This window comes from Dendrobates tinctorius, unplaced genomic scaffold (genome assembly GCF_039654945.1).
Source record: "Dendrobates tinctorius isolate UK_male_01 unplaced genomic scaffold, ASM3965494v1 ptg000022l, whole genome shotgun sequence".
Taxonomy (NCBI): domain Eukaryota; kingdom Metazoa; phylum Chordata; class Amphibia; order Anura; family Dendrobatidae; genus Dendrobates; species Dendrobates tinctorius.
Window position 1 is genome coordinate 56,830,517 of NW_027361690.1, and position 15,089 is coordinate 56,845,605.

Genomic DNA, 15,089 nt, shown 5'->3' on the forward strand with positions numbered 1-15,089 from the left:
GCACACTATGTGTGGTGCCCAAAACTTGTCTTGGTCCCCAAGCATAACCCCAAAATAGGCAAAATACACTTTTTTTACGAAGTCTGTTATGTTTCTTCTATGTTTTGGCAGTGTGTATTCACCACAAATGTAACAGAATGAGTCTGGATCGTTAAGACAACTTCTTCTTGATGAGTTCATGCTTTTCACTGGAAAACAGACAACAACATAAAGTTAGTGCAAAAATCAAGCTATGAACAAACTTTTAGAACACTAATTAACACAAAACTATATTGAGAACTGCTCAGTTCAAGTACTAATCCAAAGAAATTAATGAGATGATGCGTCGCATTTACCAACAAGTGCTATAAATAAGATACCAAAAATCTCAAAAACTTGAGCCAATCTGGCAAAACTGATGACATATTCAGAATCAGCACCCCAAAAATACCCTAAATTCGATGAAATATCTTTGGCACCAAAAATGCTGTTGACCAGTGTTATGCATCCACATAATCAATTACACATATATACAGCTTTAAAAACTGCAGCAAATATAGGGGACAACCTACAGGATAAAGATCTCTGTCTCCTACCCTCTCTGACTGCAGATATTCACAATGTTGCACTAGGGTGCGAGGTGCCCACCAGTAACATTGGCAGTTGGGTTTCACTGTTCAGCTACATGCAAATATTATATTATCCAGATTCATAGATTTACTTTATAATAAATTGGGTAGTTTCTTAAATGAATTATGAGCTACTGCCTGTATATAATGGATCACGTATAATGTGCCAACTACTGCTCATATAATGTGGTGAGGGCCAGTCCGAGATGGAACATTCATGGAAATCTTTCCAGATAATAGGTAAGCATAAGAAGAATAAATATAGCTATAGTCCAACCTAGTGCAATTTGGACCAATGCACATAACACTGGATAACACAGTAGTAAATCTGATTAATACTTATTACTTGTATGGCCAATTCACTGTTAAATGAGACGGCAGCTCTGATTGACCATACACTAACCGCTGCCACCAAATGGTGAATATAGGCAACTGCACAGAAGTCTGAAGTGTAATAATTCATCATTTACATTGTCTGTAGACTGTCCACATGTCCTTCATCAGCTATTCATTAATCTTTTGGTATTTACTTATTACAATCGTGAGATTAGATTTGTCTTCACTTTTGAAAGTAACATAGAGAAACTGCATTGTGAAATAAGTAAAAAATCTACGGCCGGATATATCATCGATGTAATCATTTTAGCTATATGTAAGCCAACAGAACGTAAACGGTAAAGCGCGCCCGGCATTAGTTGACGTCCTCTTGCACTATGATATATATTCTGCAATCTGTATCTAATCTGTGCTGTTTATGGATGCACAGAATGGTGCAGGGTTTGTAGGGTTACAATGCAGGGTGTAGAGATGGAATCCCACAAGTGTCTATGAAGTAGGGGATTAGGATAAAGGGGATTTTTTCACGCTGTCCTCCTTTTCATCATACTGCATAGAGAATTAGTTTTGGTGTGTGAGTGTGTGTGTGCTGCCACTCTCCTCCCTCTCTCCCTCGCTCTCTCTCTCCTCATCCTGATCACACAGCTTTGATTCTCTGGCTCTCAGTAAACAGCTGAGACTCCCACCTTTTTTTTTCTCCCTTTTCCTTTGGACAAGAGACAGCAGTTCGCGTTTGGAGCTACAATCTGCAGGGTCTGAGAGTGGCGCGCACCTGTATCCCCCATTAGCAGGTCCATCTTGCGTTATCATTGTGTGTATCTTCTGTGTGTGTCTTTCTATTCTCTTGTGTGCCTGCATCTAGGAAAAGAATCCGAACAGTTCATATAGCGGCATCTAAGGGACCATTCATTGATGGAGGGCACAGCAAATTAAGCATTGCTGGGATCTACTTAGGGTGCTGCGCTTGCCAAAAATGCATCATGCATCTTAATTTGCTTCCTCCAGCCCATTGCAACATGCTGTAGGCTCTCAGCCCCTGTTGCCTTTTTCCTTCTCTTTCTTTTTTTTTTCCATGAAATTCGAATCATTTTGGACATTTAATGCAGATCTGGATGTGTCGGATTCATTTTACTTGAGCCACATCATGTCCCGTCCTTAGTTCCCACGCAGCCTCATCCTCTGTAGAAAAAGAATCGGTGTCATTTTTTTTTAGCATTTGATTTTGGAAAGTGAAAAATTAGAAAATTTCCTTTTCTTCTTTCACGGTGTATCCCATCTTCATTAGAGACATGCAAGCGAGGTAATGATATCCAAGGATGAAAATAGCATCTTGAACTTTTTTTTGCTGTGCAGCCCTGACTGTGCTCTGCAGAATCCAGGGTTGAGACAGGGAACATCCTGAATGAATGTGTCTCTTGCGGAGAAAACTGTCATTTTTTGGCTTTGTTTTTTTTTATAGGGGAGGTGTAGTGTATTTGTCTTTTTTGCATACATCAGGTTACAAATCGTGTTGTTTGATCTCTGATCTTGTATGTGTATCACTCCCTTTCCCTGATTCCCTCTCCCCACACCCCACCTCCTCTCTTTCTGTTTTTTTTGCAGGTGTGACAGTTTGAAATCTGCCCAGTAGGTGGGACTTGGTGACTTTAGCACCCGTTTTTTTCTGTCTCCCCCATCTTCTATTGCATTCCTCAGAAGTCTTGTAGATCTCCTGGAAAAAAAAAATAAACCAACAATCTGGAATCAACAAGACATCAGCAGCAGCATCAGGCACTATGCATCTCTGTGGGCTGAAAGCAGTGTGCGTCTGAGCCATTTCAGGATGACTTTAGCTGCAAGAGGATTTTACATCTGATTGCTTATCAAGAGAAAAGGCTGAGATATCTCCTCATCTTGGTTTCCTTCCCCTCTCACCCCCCCTTTTTTTGGGGGTCGAAAACATCTGTTTGCAATGGATGTGTCTCCGTACCCTACAAAGTGCAGTTTTTGGAGGATTTTCTTACTATGGAGCATCTTGCTGGACTACATGGGTTCGGTTATGGCTTGCCCTGTTAATTGTGTGTGCAGCAAAATTGAAATTCTCTGCAACAAAATGGACAATGGAAACATATTTCCCCTCTTGGAAATGCAGGAATCAACTAATGCGACCACCAGCTTCAACATCACTGACCTCTCCAAGAACATCATTTCAATGTAAGTCTTGCATTCCAACCAGAAACTGAAATGTGCCATTTGCTGTATGATGGCAGTGATTGCACCGTGTCTTGTATCCAACAGCAGGTTCATAAGCCTGTCTTTCTGAACCGTGTTATCAACTTCTATTTTATTTTATGATGCTGGGATTTTTATAGTCTATACACAAATAATCCTTCACTTCCTCAAATACAGAGATTTGCTTAACTTGAATGGACGTAATCTGGTTACATTGCACCGAGCCATGGGAATACTGGGCATGATAATAACTCTTATTAATTATCTTCCATGGGAAAACAGAGATATTCTATTTTTCTGCCTTAGTAGCTTTCTACTGAGCTGCTTCTAGACTGGAACTAAAAAACCTTACGTACTGTGAGTGGTCTCTATTGTAGATGTGGTGACTTGTATAGTTGGAAGATAACAGCACAGAATGAGAATGCGGTAACTGGTTTACTATGAGATGATATAGGGTGGTATCAACTTATATTGCAGTGTCGTAAGACATCAGTCATCCTCAAGTCACTCAGACAGCATTATGTTGGTATATAGGACACGATGCACGTAGATTCTTCATGGTTTGGCAGTATAATGTATATCTTGAGAATTGCCTTAATTAATTTATATAAAGAGATGGACACCCAAGACAGACAGAAGGTGTCTTTGCTTCAGAACCATCCTATCTTCAGCTAGCAATGGTTGTCATAGCCAAACTGGTGGCAGTACGCTGCATTAATGGCTATTTTTGTATCTTTCTGGTATTAAATGGTCAATGCAGTTCCAAACTTGTATCCCAACCCAAAATGATTTCCATAGGAAAAGCCATCCAAAGTTCCATTTTCTCACCCTTTCTCCAGATGCTAATTATAGAGGAAACAAATGACTGGCAGATTGCTAATGGTGCAGATAGTTCTTTTCTTTGGTTCCTGTTTATACTGTTGCATATGGTTGGCTTCCAAAGAATTAACTCATGATGTTGCAAGAGGGTCCTGTGAGCAAGAAAGAGTTAACTGCTTTTTTGTGATTAACCTATTATATGTCATATCTGTAGCAACACTGCATTGAATGTTCATAATGGCACATCAAAGAGAAAAAAAATTACCAAGCTCTTAAGTTTGCCATAGAAATGATGTAATAATTCATTGCTAATATAATGGTGGTAAACTTAAGAGGAAAATGTTCAATCTGTCAACTAGTGCTGGCTTCATCTAGGGCATGGAAATGCAGAAACACTTGATGATTTGGATAAGAATTATTAGTGCATTTTTCACCCACTGACAGCAGCACAGTAGAAAATGTTTCCATGCTCCAACTCCTATTTCCCGACCCCCAGTTGCTAGACAATTCTTGCATTAAAGCCCTTTCTGGTTGGAGGAAGGTTTGCTGAAAGTCTTGTCGTCAGGATTTCTTTTTTTTTATCTCTTTCTTCACACCATGCATTTGTGAAAGAGCCATGGAGATTTGCTTCCCCACCCTCTCATTTAAAACACAGCTCAGTGTTTAAATATTCTGCTCAGCTACTGGATCACACACCACAGATAATCCTGAGGAAGTGACGGTGTCATGGAAGCGTGTGGACATGGCATGGGAAAAATTAAATACATAAAACAGTATTCGTGTCCACCTTGGCTCTACAGTACATGGCCCGTGGTTGTTTTTCATGCCATCCAAGTTCATTTGTCAGCTGTTGCTTCATCTGCCTCCAATTTCCAATATACTGCATTGTACGTCTTTATTTCTCCATGAGAATTGCAGGTTTGCTTGATTGTATTCTAGCAAGTGCCTGCGCGCCTCCCTGCCCTGGCTCTATAAATTTGCCATTCCTTACAAACATCACATTTAGGTCCATTTGGTCAAGGCTATTTGTTTCATTTGGCACTCGAGATACTGTGAACGAGACTGCAGGGTGAGAGATGGGAAACATGGACTAGATGACATGGAGCCAGGAAAACTGTGCTTGCTTCAATGAATTCAGGAATGAGATTGAAAATAAACTTTCAGTATAAAGCCCAATGTGGTTTTGTTCTATAAAAACACATTTAGGAGATGTAAGGAAGAGTAATGGAGTAATACGGTCATTGGCTTCCACTGGTTGTTACATGTGGTGGATAGTAGATTAATCAAGTTTAACTCACTGAAACCAGGAGAGATGTGGTGCTTTGGTCAATGGACAACACCAACATCTCAATTCTTACTCGTACTAAACACCGTTTTGTTGCCAAAATGGCCACCATGATAACAATGACTGATAATGACGGTGATGATACGTCTGTTAAAAGGCTTCAAGCATTTTTGTTAAATGATAAACCTTCAGAAATCATGCAATAGTCAGATAAATTTTGATTAATGATATTAATAACATTGTACCATAGTGATAGCTAAAATGTTTCTGTATTCTCCATATTATACATTGGTATGATACTTACCTTTTACAACTCCACCCTGCTGTAGATTGTAACTCCGCCCATGCGACCATTTCTTTTCCTAAGGGGGAAATATTTAATTGATGTAGGGCGTTGTCTCTTTGCATCATCGTCTACTCAACCCCTCTATGCAACACAAAGGCAAAATACATTATTTTAAATAGCATATTACTTTTGGTATTTTATATTTTGGTTTATTTTAGTTTTGAATCAAAATTCTTTCAAATAATTTTATGGGGTAGACAATGTCCTGCCCGCCACTAATAAACATATTAACTATATGTAAGTGCATGTAATATAGTCCACCATTTTTAAACCTTAGAGGACATCAAGAGATGTTAGAACGAATGTTCTTCACGAGTTTGAAGGCTTTAAAACTTTTATTCTGTTAAATAACACTACCCCATTGATAAATCCCATATAGACACAAGTCTTCAAAGTGTCTGTTTTAGCTGTATGAGTGAATTCTGCATAATGGGAGATCCATCCATTTTGTAGTGGTATTCTAGGCCACATAGGAAATTGTGGTCTGATTAGTTATAAATAATGAATGCAGGTGTGATAATGGAAGTGTTTGGTTAATTTGAGCATCTAGTTTTTTTATTTAATTAAAAAGGAACATTGGCGAGTTAATATACCTGTAAAAAAAACATTCACCCAATGTGAATCATGTTTTATGGTAACTTGCCAGTGAGCTAATCGTTTCCTGGTTCAGTGGCAGAACTGAAATGCTGAAAATTTAAAATCCAATCACGAGTGGCATTCCTAGATGGAAAGGACAACACGTGATTGAATTGGAGGATTTATTATTGGCTTCAGTCCAGTCTTTGACCAGGAACAGCCTGCTGAATTCAGACTAGACTGTGTGTTGTAGCTGTTTGAATTTAATACAATGATCCCTTGTTTTATGCAGAAGGTGGTACTGCTGTAAATTAGGAGTACTCTCATGAATGCTGATTGTATTCTGGCTACAAGTGGTGGGCTTCATCACTGCACATGGAAGGAAAGTGCAACAGAGCAAGGAGGCTAAGCAGTAATCCAATTCTTTAACCAATACAAGGAATACGCATCACTAGTGAATGTGTAAAAAAAAAATCAGAATAGGTTTGCAGAATAATGAGATTTACCGAATTACCAGATATATAGAATTACCAGATTTACAGAATTACAAATACAGAATGACTGATCTGGGATCCATCCTTTTATATATTTTATTTACATCTGAACCATAGAGAGTAACATGTCTATTCCCAAACCTATGCAACGAGGATGTCTATATGTAGCTATCAAAGTGACTTGTGATCCCAACCCCCACCTTCCAATTACACTTCATAGATCTCACCTTACTTCACACTACAGCAAGCGTTCATACCTTTATAGCAAACTCGCTGTCATTGGTGACAGTGTAATTTAGACATTTGCTTAAGCAATGTGCAATAATTTCAAGAACACCATGTATATTCCATAACTGCCATATCATATCTGCAATGCACTAACCAAAGGCTGCTTACCTTACACATAACACACATAGGCTTCAACTGGACATTATCAAAGGAATGCAAGATGGAAATACGAGGCAGTACTAGTTCTTGCATCATTGATGGTTTTGGCCCCAAGTAGCAGACCCTTCATAGCTTTCTTTATGAGATCATGTCTAATATGGCCACCCATATAAGAGACCTGCATTGTGTACACAGTGACTAACAGGTTCATTTTCCGACTGCTCTGCTGAAACATGGCGTAACCAATGTTTCTAAAGTCATACCACATGTATCCGAACCTCTGCTCGCGAGGATTGTTTATAAATTCAATTTTACAGAGTCCTCAGTTAATTAGTGTTCTTGAGCGGGGCGCATTATTTCCTGTAGAAATGCAAGACACGAAGCAACAGTTCCATTTTACTGGACGTGTGAAGGCAGAACTTTTCATTTCACATAGGCTAACTGAGGCCAGACTACAGTCATTATGACGGCTGGAAAGTCACTCTGCATAATGAACACAGATGGAAGTCATGTAAAGGATACATATGTATATACACACGTATAATGTCTGTGACTTGCATTTAGACATATATAGACCATGGAATGAATATTGAGGCTTCCTTGAGGACCAAGAATTAGCATTTACCTAGCTCAAGATGGCTGCTTTCCGTATTTTCTATTGTCTCAAATGCCTCACCATTGCTTTTTAAATCCTTGACATAAAACTATGGAGTTTCTTTGGGTGCGGCAATTTTGTTCTTCTTTGTATGTTTTCAATATATGTAAGCTGATCAGATGCTAAAGGGGTGTTCTCACATGGGAGACTTATCAAAAGAGTATATACCATAAATATCTGATAGAAATGTTTGAATTACATATGTATGGCCACTTTTCTATCAACTACATCTTGCCCCGGCACCCTGTTCTCAAGTGCGTTGTAGGTCCCAGTTTTGAGACCCCCTTGAATATTTCAGAAGTGTCCTAGCCATGTATGATGTTATGCTAATACTAATCATACAAATAATTATTCGGTGAACTTGATATAAATGTTGAATTTAGTCCGATGATTACATTCATGGTAATACAAGTATAAGGTGCATTCTAATAATTTTGCTAATGTAAGGCGAAATTTAATCATGAATAAATCGTAATGTTTTTAAACTTTTTACTGATTTGCTTCTTTTCAATAATATAACACCATCATATTCTGCAGCATTGTACAGAGATTGTCACCAATAACTTTACTCTTTGTTCTCAAATGGGACTCGCAATCTAATTCCCCTATTTCAGCCAAAAACATACACTGGGGACTTTTTCCTAGAAATCCGATAAATACTGTATATCAATATATTTTTGAAGTATAAGGAAACCCACAAAAACACAGAAGAACATTTTGTCCACCTTTAGTCCAGATGTAAACCTTAGTCTTTGAAAAAGTGTCCTTTAAAATGGTATTGTTCACTAAACCCAGAAATATAAAATTTTGATAAAGTGTTTTGACCACTATACTTTTAAATGTTGGTTGGATTGTTAAATAATTCTTGAGCTAATGGGATAATTCCCTTTAGCGATAATCACATTTTTTTATCATTTAAATATATTATTTCTATGTATTTATAGTACCTTTTCCCAGTAAAATATATACTTAGCGTCAAGAATAAAAATGTGATATTTAATAAGGATGCAAAACATTTTCTCATGGACTGCATTACGATCCAATGTAATTGTATATTGTGATCTACGCAAAGGCCTGACGCATAAATAAAAGAGTTGGGGCAAAGCAAAATTATAATGTTGCATCATTTTCAAATCTGAGCAACTGGGAACATTACAGTATTTAAGGATTTGGAATTTTTATACTGGGAAAAACACCCATGTTATACTGTTGGACAAAATACTAATGTACCTCAAAGAAACCAGAGCAAAGATGTTTAAACCTGTCGACTGCGGTGGGACTGATTTATGTAGTATTGTTTATGGGGCATTCTGACTTTACGTAGACAGATTATATAAGGTAAAGAAGACATGATGATTTTTCAATTCCCAATGCTTTTGTTTTCCCAGGAGATAACCTCCCTAGAGAGATCTCCCTTTTAACAGCACATGCATGCTTGGGTGAACATGTGTATTATTGAGTGGTTGACAGAAATAGATACCTTCAACTATCTAAAGCCCCCATCACACATAGCGATCTTGCTAGCGAGTTTTTGTAAAGCAACAGTGCTCTCACCAGCGTGATCGCTGTGTATGACACCTATCAGCCACCGGCCCCCTTGCTTGCATTTTTTTGATCGCTGGTCTCCCGCTGGCCAGCACGCATCACTGCGTGTGACAGGCGGGAGACCAGCGATCAGCGATTAGCGCACTGGTAACTAAGGTAAATGCAGGGTTTTTAAGTAGCGCGCGGTGCTTAGAAACCCTCTGTGTACCTTAGTTACCAGCGCGCTGATGCAGGGAGCTGGTAACCAAGGTACATATCGGGTTTCGAAGTGATGCGCGCTGCTTAGAAACCCGATGTGTACCTTAGTTACCAGCTCCCTGCATCAGCGCGCTGGTAACTAACGTACACAGCGACGCGCCAGCTCGGTGTCGCTGGTGCTGATCGCTGGTGAAGCTGCCTGTTTGACAGCTCACCAGCGATCCTGACAAGTTGATATCGTTGTCGGGATCGCTGGTGAGTCGCTATGTGTGACGGGGCCCTAAGATATATGCACATATCCACATTAAACTTTTTGGATATTGTTATTGCCCTTTTGGGGGGACTTTAATAGAGCTTTGAGCTTCCATTGTGACATCTAAGCCATAAATTTTACCATAATGATGTAGTATCAATTTTCAAGTTTCAGGTTTGTTCTTTTTTACCTGTTTTGGCATAATTTACAACTATCCTCCAAACTTTGTATTGCTTGTTGTGCTGTTTTTCTCTATAAAATACTTTTATTTTTAAATGTGAAAATATTTGAGAAAAGCAAAAGTTACCCATAAGGATATAAACTGAGATAAGGTGGTGGAAAACTTTGATAAATAGATCTCTAAAACTCAAACTGTAGGAGTGGTTGGTCTAGATTAAAGCATTGAGTGTTTTGTAATTAGTATTGATAGACCGTAATTTACTTTTTACATGATGCCGATAGCATATGCAGAGGTTATTGGAACTTATTTACGGCAAAGGATTGCTTGCATTCTCGGAAAACCCTAATGTAGAATCATTTTATTGTAGCACAACACTTTAAAGGTCTGGTCACGTCTCTTTCAAACAGTTAATTTTGTGTGGGGTTTAAAACACTTCTTTAGATCTTATTATCTGAAGGTTTGCATGGCTTGTTGATCTGTATAATGAAGCACTTCTTATCTAGGTTCTATTACTGTGCTAGAAGTCTATAATTTGTCACTCTATTGACGTTCCCAACCTGTAGAATCTACTCTTTTCGATTGGCTAGAGGCCAGAAGCCTATTGACACTGTGCACCAACTTGGCCCATGTTCCAACTGCATTCCTAGGACAAATCCGTTATTTAACTCAACTTTTACGTCCTTTATTCCATGTAACTAAACCCAGTTGCCTTCAAGTTGTTTTTAAGAGCTGCCAAAAGCTGAATTGCAATGCCACTGTGATTATGTGGACAATCTCCAAGTGTCACATTTCTCTCGCCAATGTCTTTTGCCATCACCAATGGGTCGGCTCTTTAAAGTGGATGAACATTTTTTTTTCCTTGTGTTGTTTTTATGTCTGGAAAGTATTATAGAAAACTAGTTTCTTCTCCATGCATTCAACAGCCATCCTATCACTTTATTAGTCTTCTTTATGGGTCATGATTTCCAAGATCATCATTAATCTTGAAGACAGCTCTCATGATCACTTTCCTTCACATCTCACTTCCATAGTATTGAGCTGGCTCTATTTGCAGCAAATGATTCTGAAACATGACTTATTAAGTGACAGGTTTGCCATAGCGAATTGATACGTTCTCCTTTTCTTTTGCGGTTCTAAATGTATTTAACCACTAACATAGTTGAATATAGGGTAGAGAGGCACAACTCCTATATAAAGAAAAATATTTATACAGCTTGGAAAATGATAGTGATCTATGATTTTCTTTGGCTTTCAAGTGACTAGACTTTGAATTGGCTGACGTTCGTCGCACCTTCTATGTTGGGAATCTCACAAGACTGATCTCTTATAAGAAATCTCTAGAGAGAGACAAATGCACACATAAAATAGGACAAAACTGTCTGGTAAAGGCTAAGTATAAGTGACGGAAGCACTCACATGAAAGTGCGTGCAGGCATGACACCTATAAAAGTGTGTAGATAGCTGCTGCTGCTGCTGCCCTGTGGCATCAGGAAATGTTTCTTCCAGATGTGCAATGGCAAAAATGGAAACTGGCATGTTTAGGTGGGCTGCACCAGTACAGTCACACAGAGTGACTGCAGAGTTATCGATATGGACAGGACAACCCCTCTAATACCAATGCTTTACCTGTTACCCAATTAATATCCAATACCAGATGTCTTCTAAGGACTAACATTGTAGTTAAATATTCATACGCATCTACATTTTAATGCATAATATATGTGTGTATTTAGTATACACAGTAATTATAAAAGGAAAGATTCATATAAAAAGGAAAAAAAAGAAAAAAAACTATGGTATCCATATCTCCTATCCTGTACTTGGCACCATACTTTTTAAGATATGGTTATTCATCTAGATAAAATAAGGATCATCCAGATAAGAGGTATATTATTAATATGCATCCTGGGTGGTGTTTGGATTTTGGAAACATTCTGGTAGCTACATTTCCCTGATTATTCCCTTTTTTAGGAGTTTGTGAATAACACTGTTAGGGTACCGTTACACTTAGCGATGCACCAGCGATCCCGATAACGATATGGATCGCTGGTGCATCGCTAAGTGGTCGTTAGTGAGCTGCCACACAGGCAGATCTCACCAGCGACATAGCAGTGGTCGGGGGTCGCTACTTACCTGTCAGACGTGGCGATCCTGACGTCCTCCCGCCCGCGTCCACGCGTCGATCTTCGGCGCCACAGGAAGCCCAGCAGGAAGCGCCCGACGAGAAATGGTCCAGGGCGTTCTCGCGTGACCAGCGATGAGCAGCGGGGGAGCCGGACGGAGGCAAGTATCACATGTAGCGATATCGCTAGCAATATTGCTGCTATGTCACAAAATCGGTGACATTACAGCAATATTGCTAGCGATATCGCTTTGTGTAACGGGGGCTTTAGGGACTTTATATTGTGTATAAACATATACTTGTAGATGTTTGTTATTCAGTGGGCATATGGTTGATAATGGCATTCAACCAGGTCTAATTGTAATTTGATTCCCTACCTGTGCAGCACTGTAGGGTAGGTGTGTAATAGGGATTCGAGGGATAGCCAACGAAGAGCGGGTGCGCCATATCAGTAGGGGAGACCTAGGGATTATTCAGGCTTAACAGGCCCCCTACTTTTATATATACTGTTTTTGTTAAACATTATATGGACCCTCATAGATTTTTTTTTAATCTACACAACATTTGGCCTTTGATGGGAGTTTTTAACTATGTTGCATTAAAAGTTATAGTTTAGAGGTCTATTTTTCTGGTTGTTTTTGTTTACTGGGACCCTACTCTACCTTTTCTTGATGCTTTTTATTCATTATAGCAGGGAATTGACTTATGGAAAGCAAATATAAATTGAATATTAATTTATGCTTATATATATATACAGTATATATATAATATATATATATATATATATATATATAAACAGCGAGAGGATGTTTGCGTTTTTTGCTTTACATATGAATATTGCCTGCTGTAATGTATCAGGTCAATCAGTGCATCACAGAGATAGAAATCATTAATTGTTGATTGATCCCTTGCTTGCTAATTAGCCTAATGAAAAGCATACACATCTAGCACATATTGCAAAATGGAACTATATACTTTCCATTATAGAGCAAGACTATATGCACATAATCAAGGGTATATTGAATGTGCAATATTATTTAGATATTATAGCCTTTTACTGTAGGCTTATTGTGACCTATACTAGAGAACATCGCACAATCCGTCCATGAAGAACGATGGTCCATTGATTATGATGTTGATGGCTACTCTAAATTATGTCCCATCTCATGTTCAACCTGGTAAATGTAAATATATTCCACCATTTATTACTATGAAGGAGAATATAAATACTGTGCTATAAGCGATGATCCATACACAGATCATTTCCAATGATGAGCTTGTAATTGTTGGTATGTGGAAGCACAATACCAGCTTTGTTGATACATATCCTTTCTTCTTTATTATCCCAGACACTTTACCTTTGTTACTTCCTCCAGTAGACATGGCCTCTGCTGTTATAATCCACAAGGTACAGGCTCCAATCATAACTGTATAGTCAGCTGTATGCCAGGTGCAAGGTTGAAGAACCTGCTTTTAGATGTGAAGAAATGGATGATTATATTTAATGGGTGGTTTTCGCAGTCAGTTGGACACATATTCCAGATCTCAAAATTACATAGTGTTTTTCTTCTCTTCTTTTTTTTATTGTGATGATTCGTCAGTAATGCCTTTTTCCGTGATTGAGAAATGGAAGAAGAACGGAAGGCTAGTATTTCACAAATGCAAATGTAATTAGAATTTTTTGTCACAACCTTGCAAATGAGAATGTGCAAATTGCGCTCATTCATTTCTTGTCAAGACTGGTGGAGGAAGCCATTTTGTCAATGTGATAAGGCTAACTAATGTCCTGAATGGGAAATCAATTGTGGCCAGATGGTAGTCTGCTGGAGTCCTAAGAGAACGCCTGCAACACCCATTACTGTAGGTTAAATCAACTTGTTTAATGCTTCCAGTCTCCATTCCGTCTGCTCTCCACTAAATGAAACTGATTATCCTTACAGATCAAGCACCTTACACCAAGCCAGAATCCTATCAGATGTACTACATTACCATTTCATAAAGCTACCTACATGAAACTGAAACATATTGTCCTCCTGGCAAACCATGACGCACTATGTGGCTACTGGGATAGACTCCAGTGTAAACCTTATTCTGGTTGGACAACTTTAAGACTCTTTTTACAATGTCTTTTAGGCCATTTTAAACTAATTGTTTGTGCGTCACTGATTTGGAAACATATCTATCATCCAGAGTAAAAAAACTGGTATTGATCATAACCAAAAGACATCCCAAAACACCAATTTATTGTTGATTGAGGGCAAAGAAAAAGAAGCAGTGCCACCAAGTCTAATTAAATTCTCTTAGGAATCATATCATTCCAAGTAGTCCTCCAGCCGCGCATGCGCACTACTGCATCGTTCATTGTCTATGGGACTGACAAATAGCCAAATCGGACACTTAATACCTATCCACCTATGCAAGTTGCAATTGTGCGACAATGTCTTTAAAGGTATCCTGTCATGTGAAAATAACACTATTAACCTGCAGAAACAGGGTTAATTGGCAGGTTAATAGTGTTCTGAATCTGCCCGGCGCCTGTTTTTAAAGTCTCGCTAAAGGTTGCAAATTAACTTATTCCTCTAGTCACGGTGTGGCATCAGCGCAGGTTTAGTCAATGCTTTGTCCATAGGGAGCGACGGCTGTATTCGCGCCCCCAGCACTGACTGACTGCAAGCTCATCATTAGACCTGGCTGTCAGCCAGTGCTGGGGAGCAGTTGCAGATGCCACTCTCTATACACTAAGCGGAGACTGAACCCGTGGCAGCACTATCCCTGTGACTGAAACCCGAAAGTTACTGGAAGTATAAAGTTAATTTTCTCCTGGTAGTGGAGCTCTTAGTATAAGTGCCAGGCATAATAGCATTTTTAAATATATAACACATTCCCTGAAAATAAAGGTTAATCAATAATAAATTGAGACTGTTATTCTTTTTTTAATGAAACTGTCCCTATTACTCCATTTTAAAGGGAATCAATCAGCAGGTTTTTGCTGCCTCATCTGAGAGCAGGCTGATGTAGGCAAAGAAACCCTGAATCCAATGATGTATCACTTGGATTAATTGGTGCAGCCATT

The 15,089-nt window shown here is 38.8% G+C and overlaps 1 protein-coding gene and 1 long non-coding RNA gene across 11 annotated transcripts in view; one reads left to right on the top strand and one right to left on the bottom strand.

The window, feature by feature from the left end:
• The window catches only part of LOC141084204 (uncharacterized), a 72,685-nt gene extending 67,075 nt beyond the window's left edge, over positions 1–5,610 (bottom strand). The window contains exon 1 of the long non-coding RNA XR_012230953.1: positions 5,564–5,610. This is a non-coding gene — a long non-coding RNA (uncharacterized lncRNA). The remainder of the gene's footprint in view (positions 1–5,563) is intronic.
• NTRK3 (neurotrophic receptor tyrosine kinase 3) overlaps positions 1,541–15,089 on the top strand; it is a 956,517-nt gene continuing 942,968 nt past the window's right edge. For 4 of the 10 annotated variants that reach the window (XM_073568724.1, XM_073568723.1, XM_073568725.1 and 1 more), the window contains exons 1-2: positions 1,542–1,735; positions 2,547–3,137. In XM_073568724.1, the coding sequence (XP_073424825.1) occupies positions 2,896–3,137 (242 nt within the window). In that variant the 5' untranslated portion in view covers positions 1,542–1,735; positions 2,547–2,895. Of the gene's footprint in view, positions 1,756–2,546; positions 3,138–15,089 lie in introns of all 10 variants that reach the window. The other 6 variants (XM_073568721.1, XM_073568726.1, XM_073568727.1 and 3 more) reach the window with 4 other exon arrangements.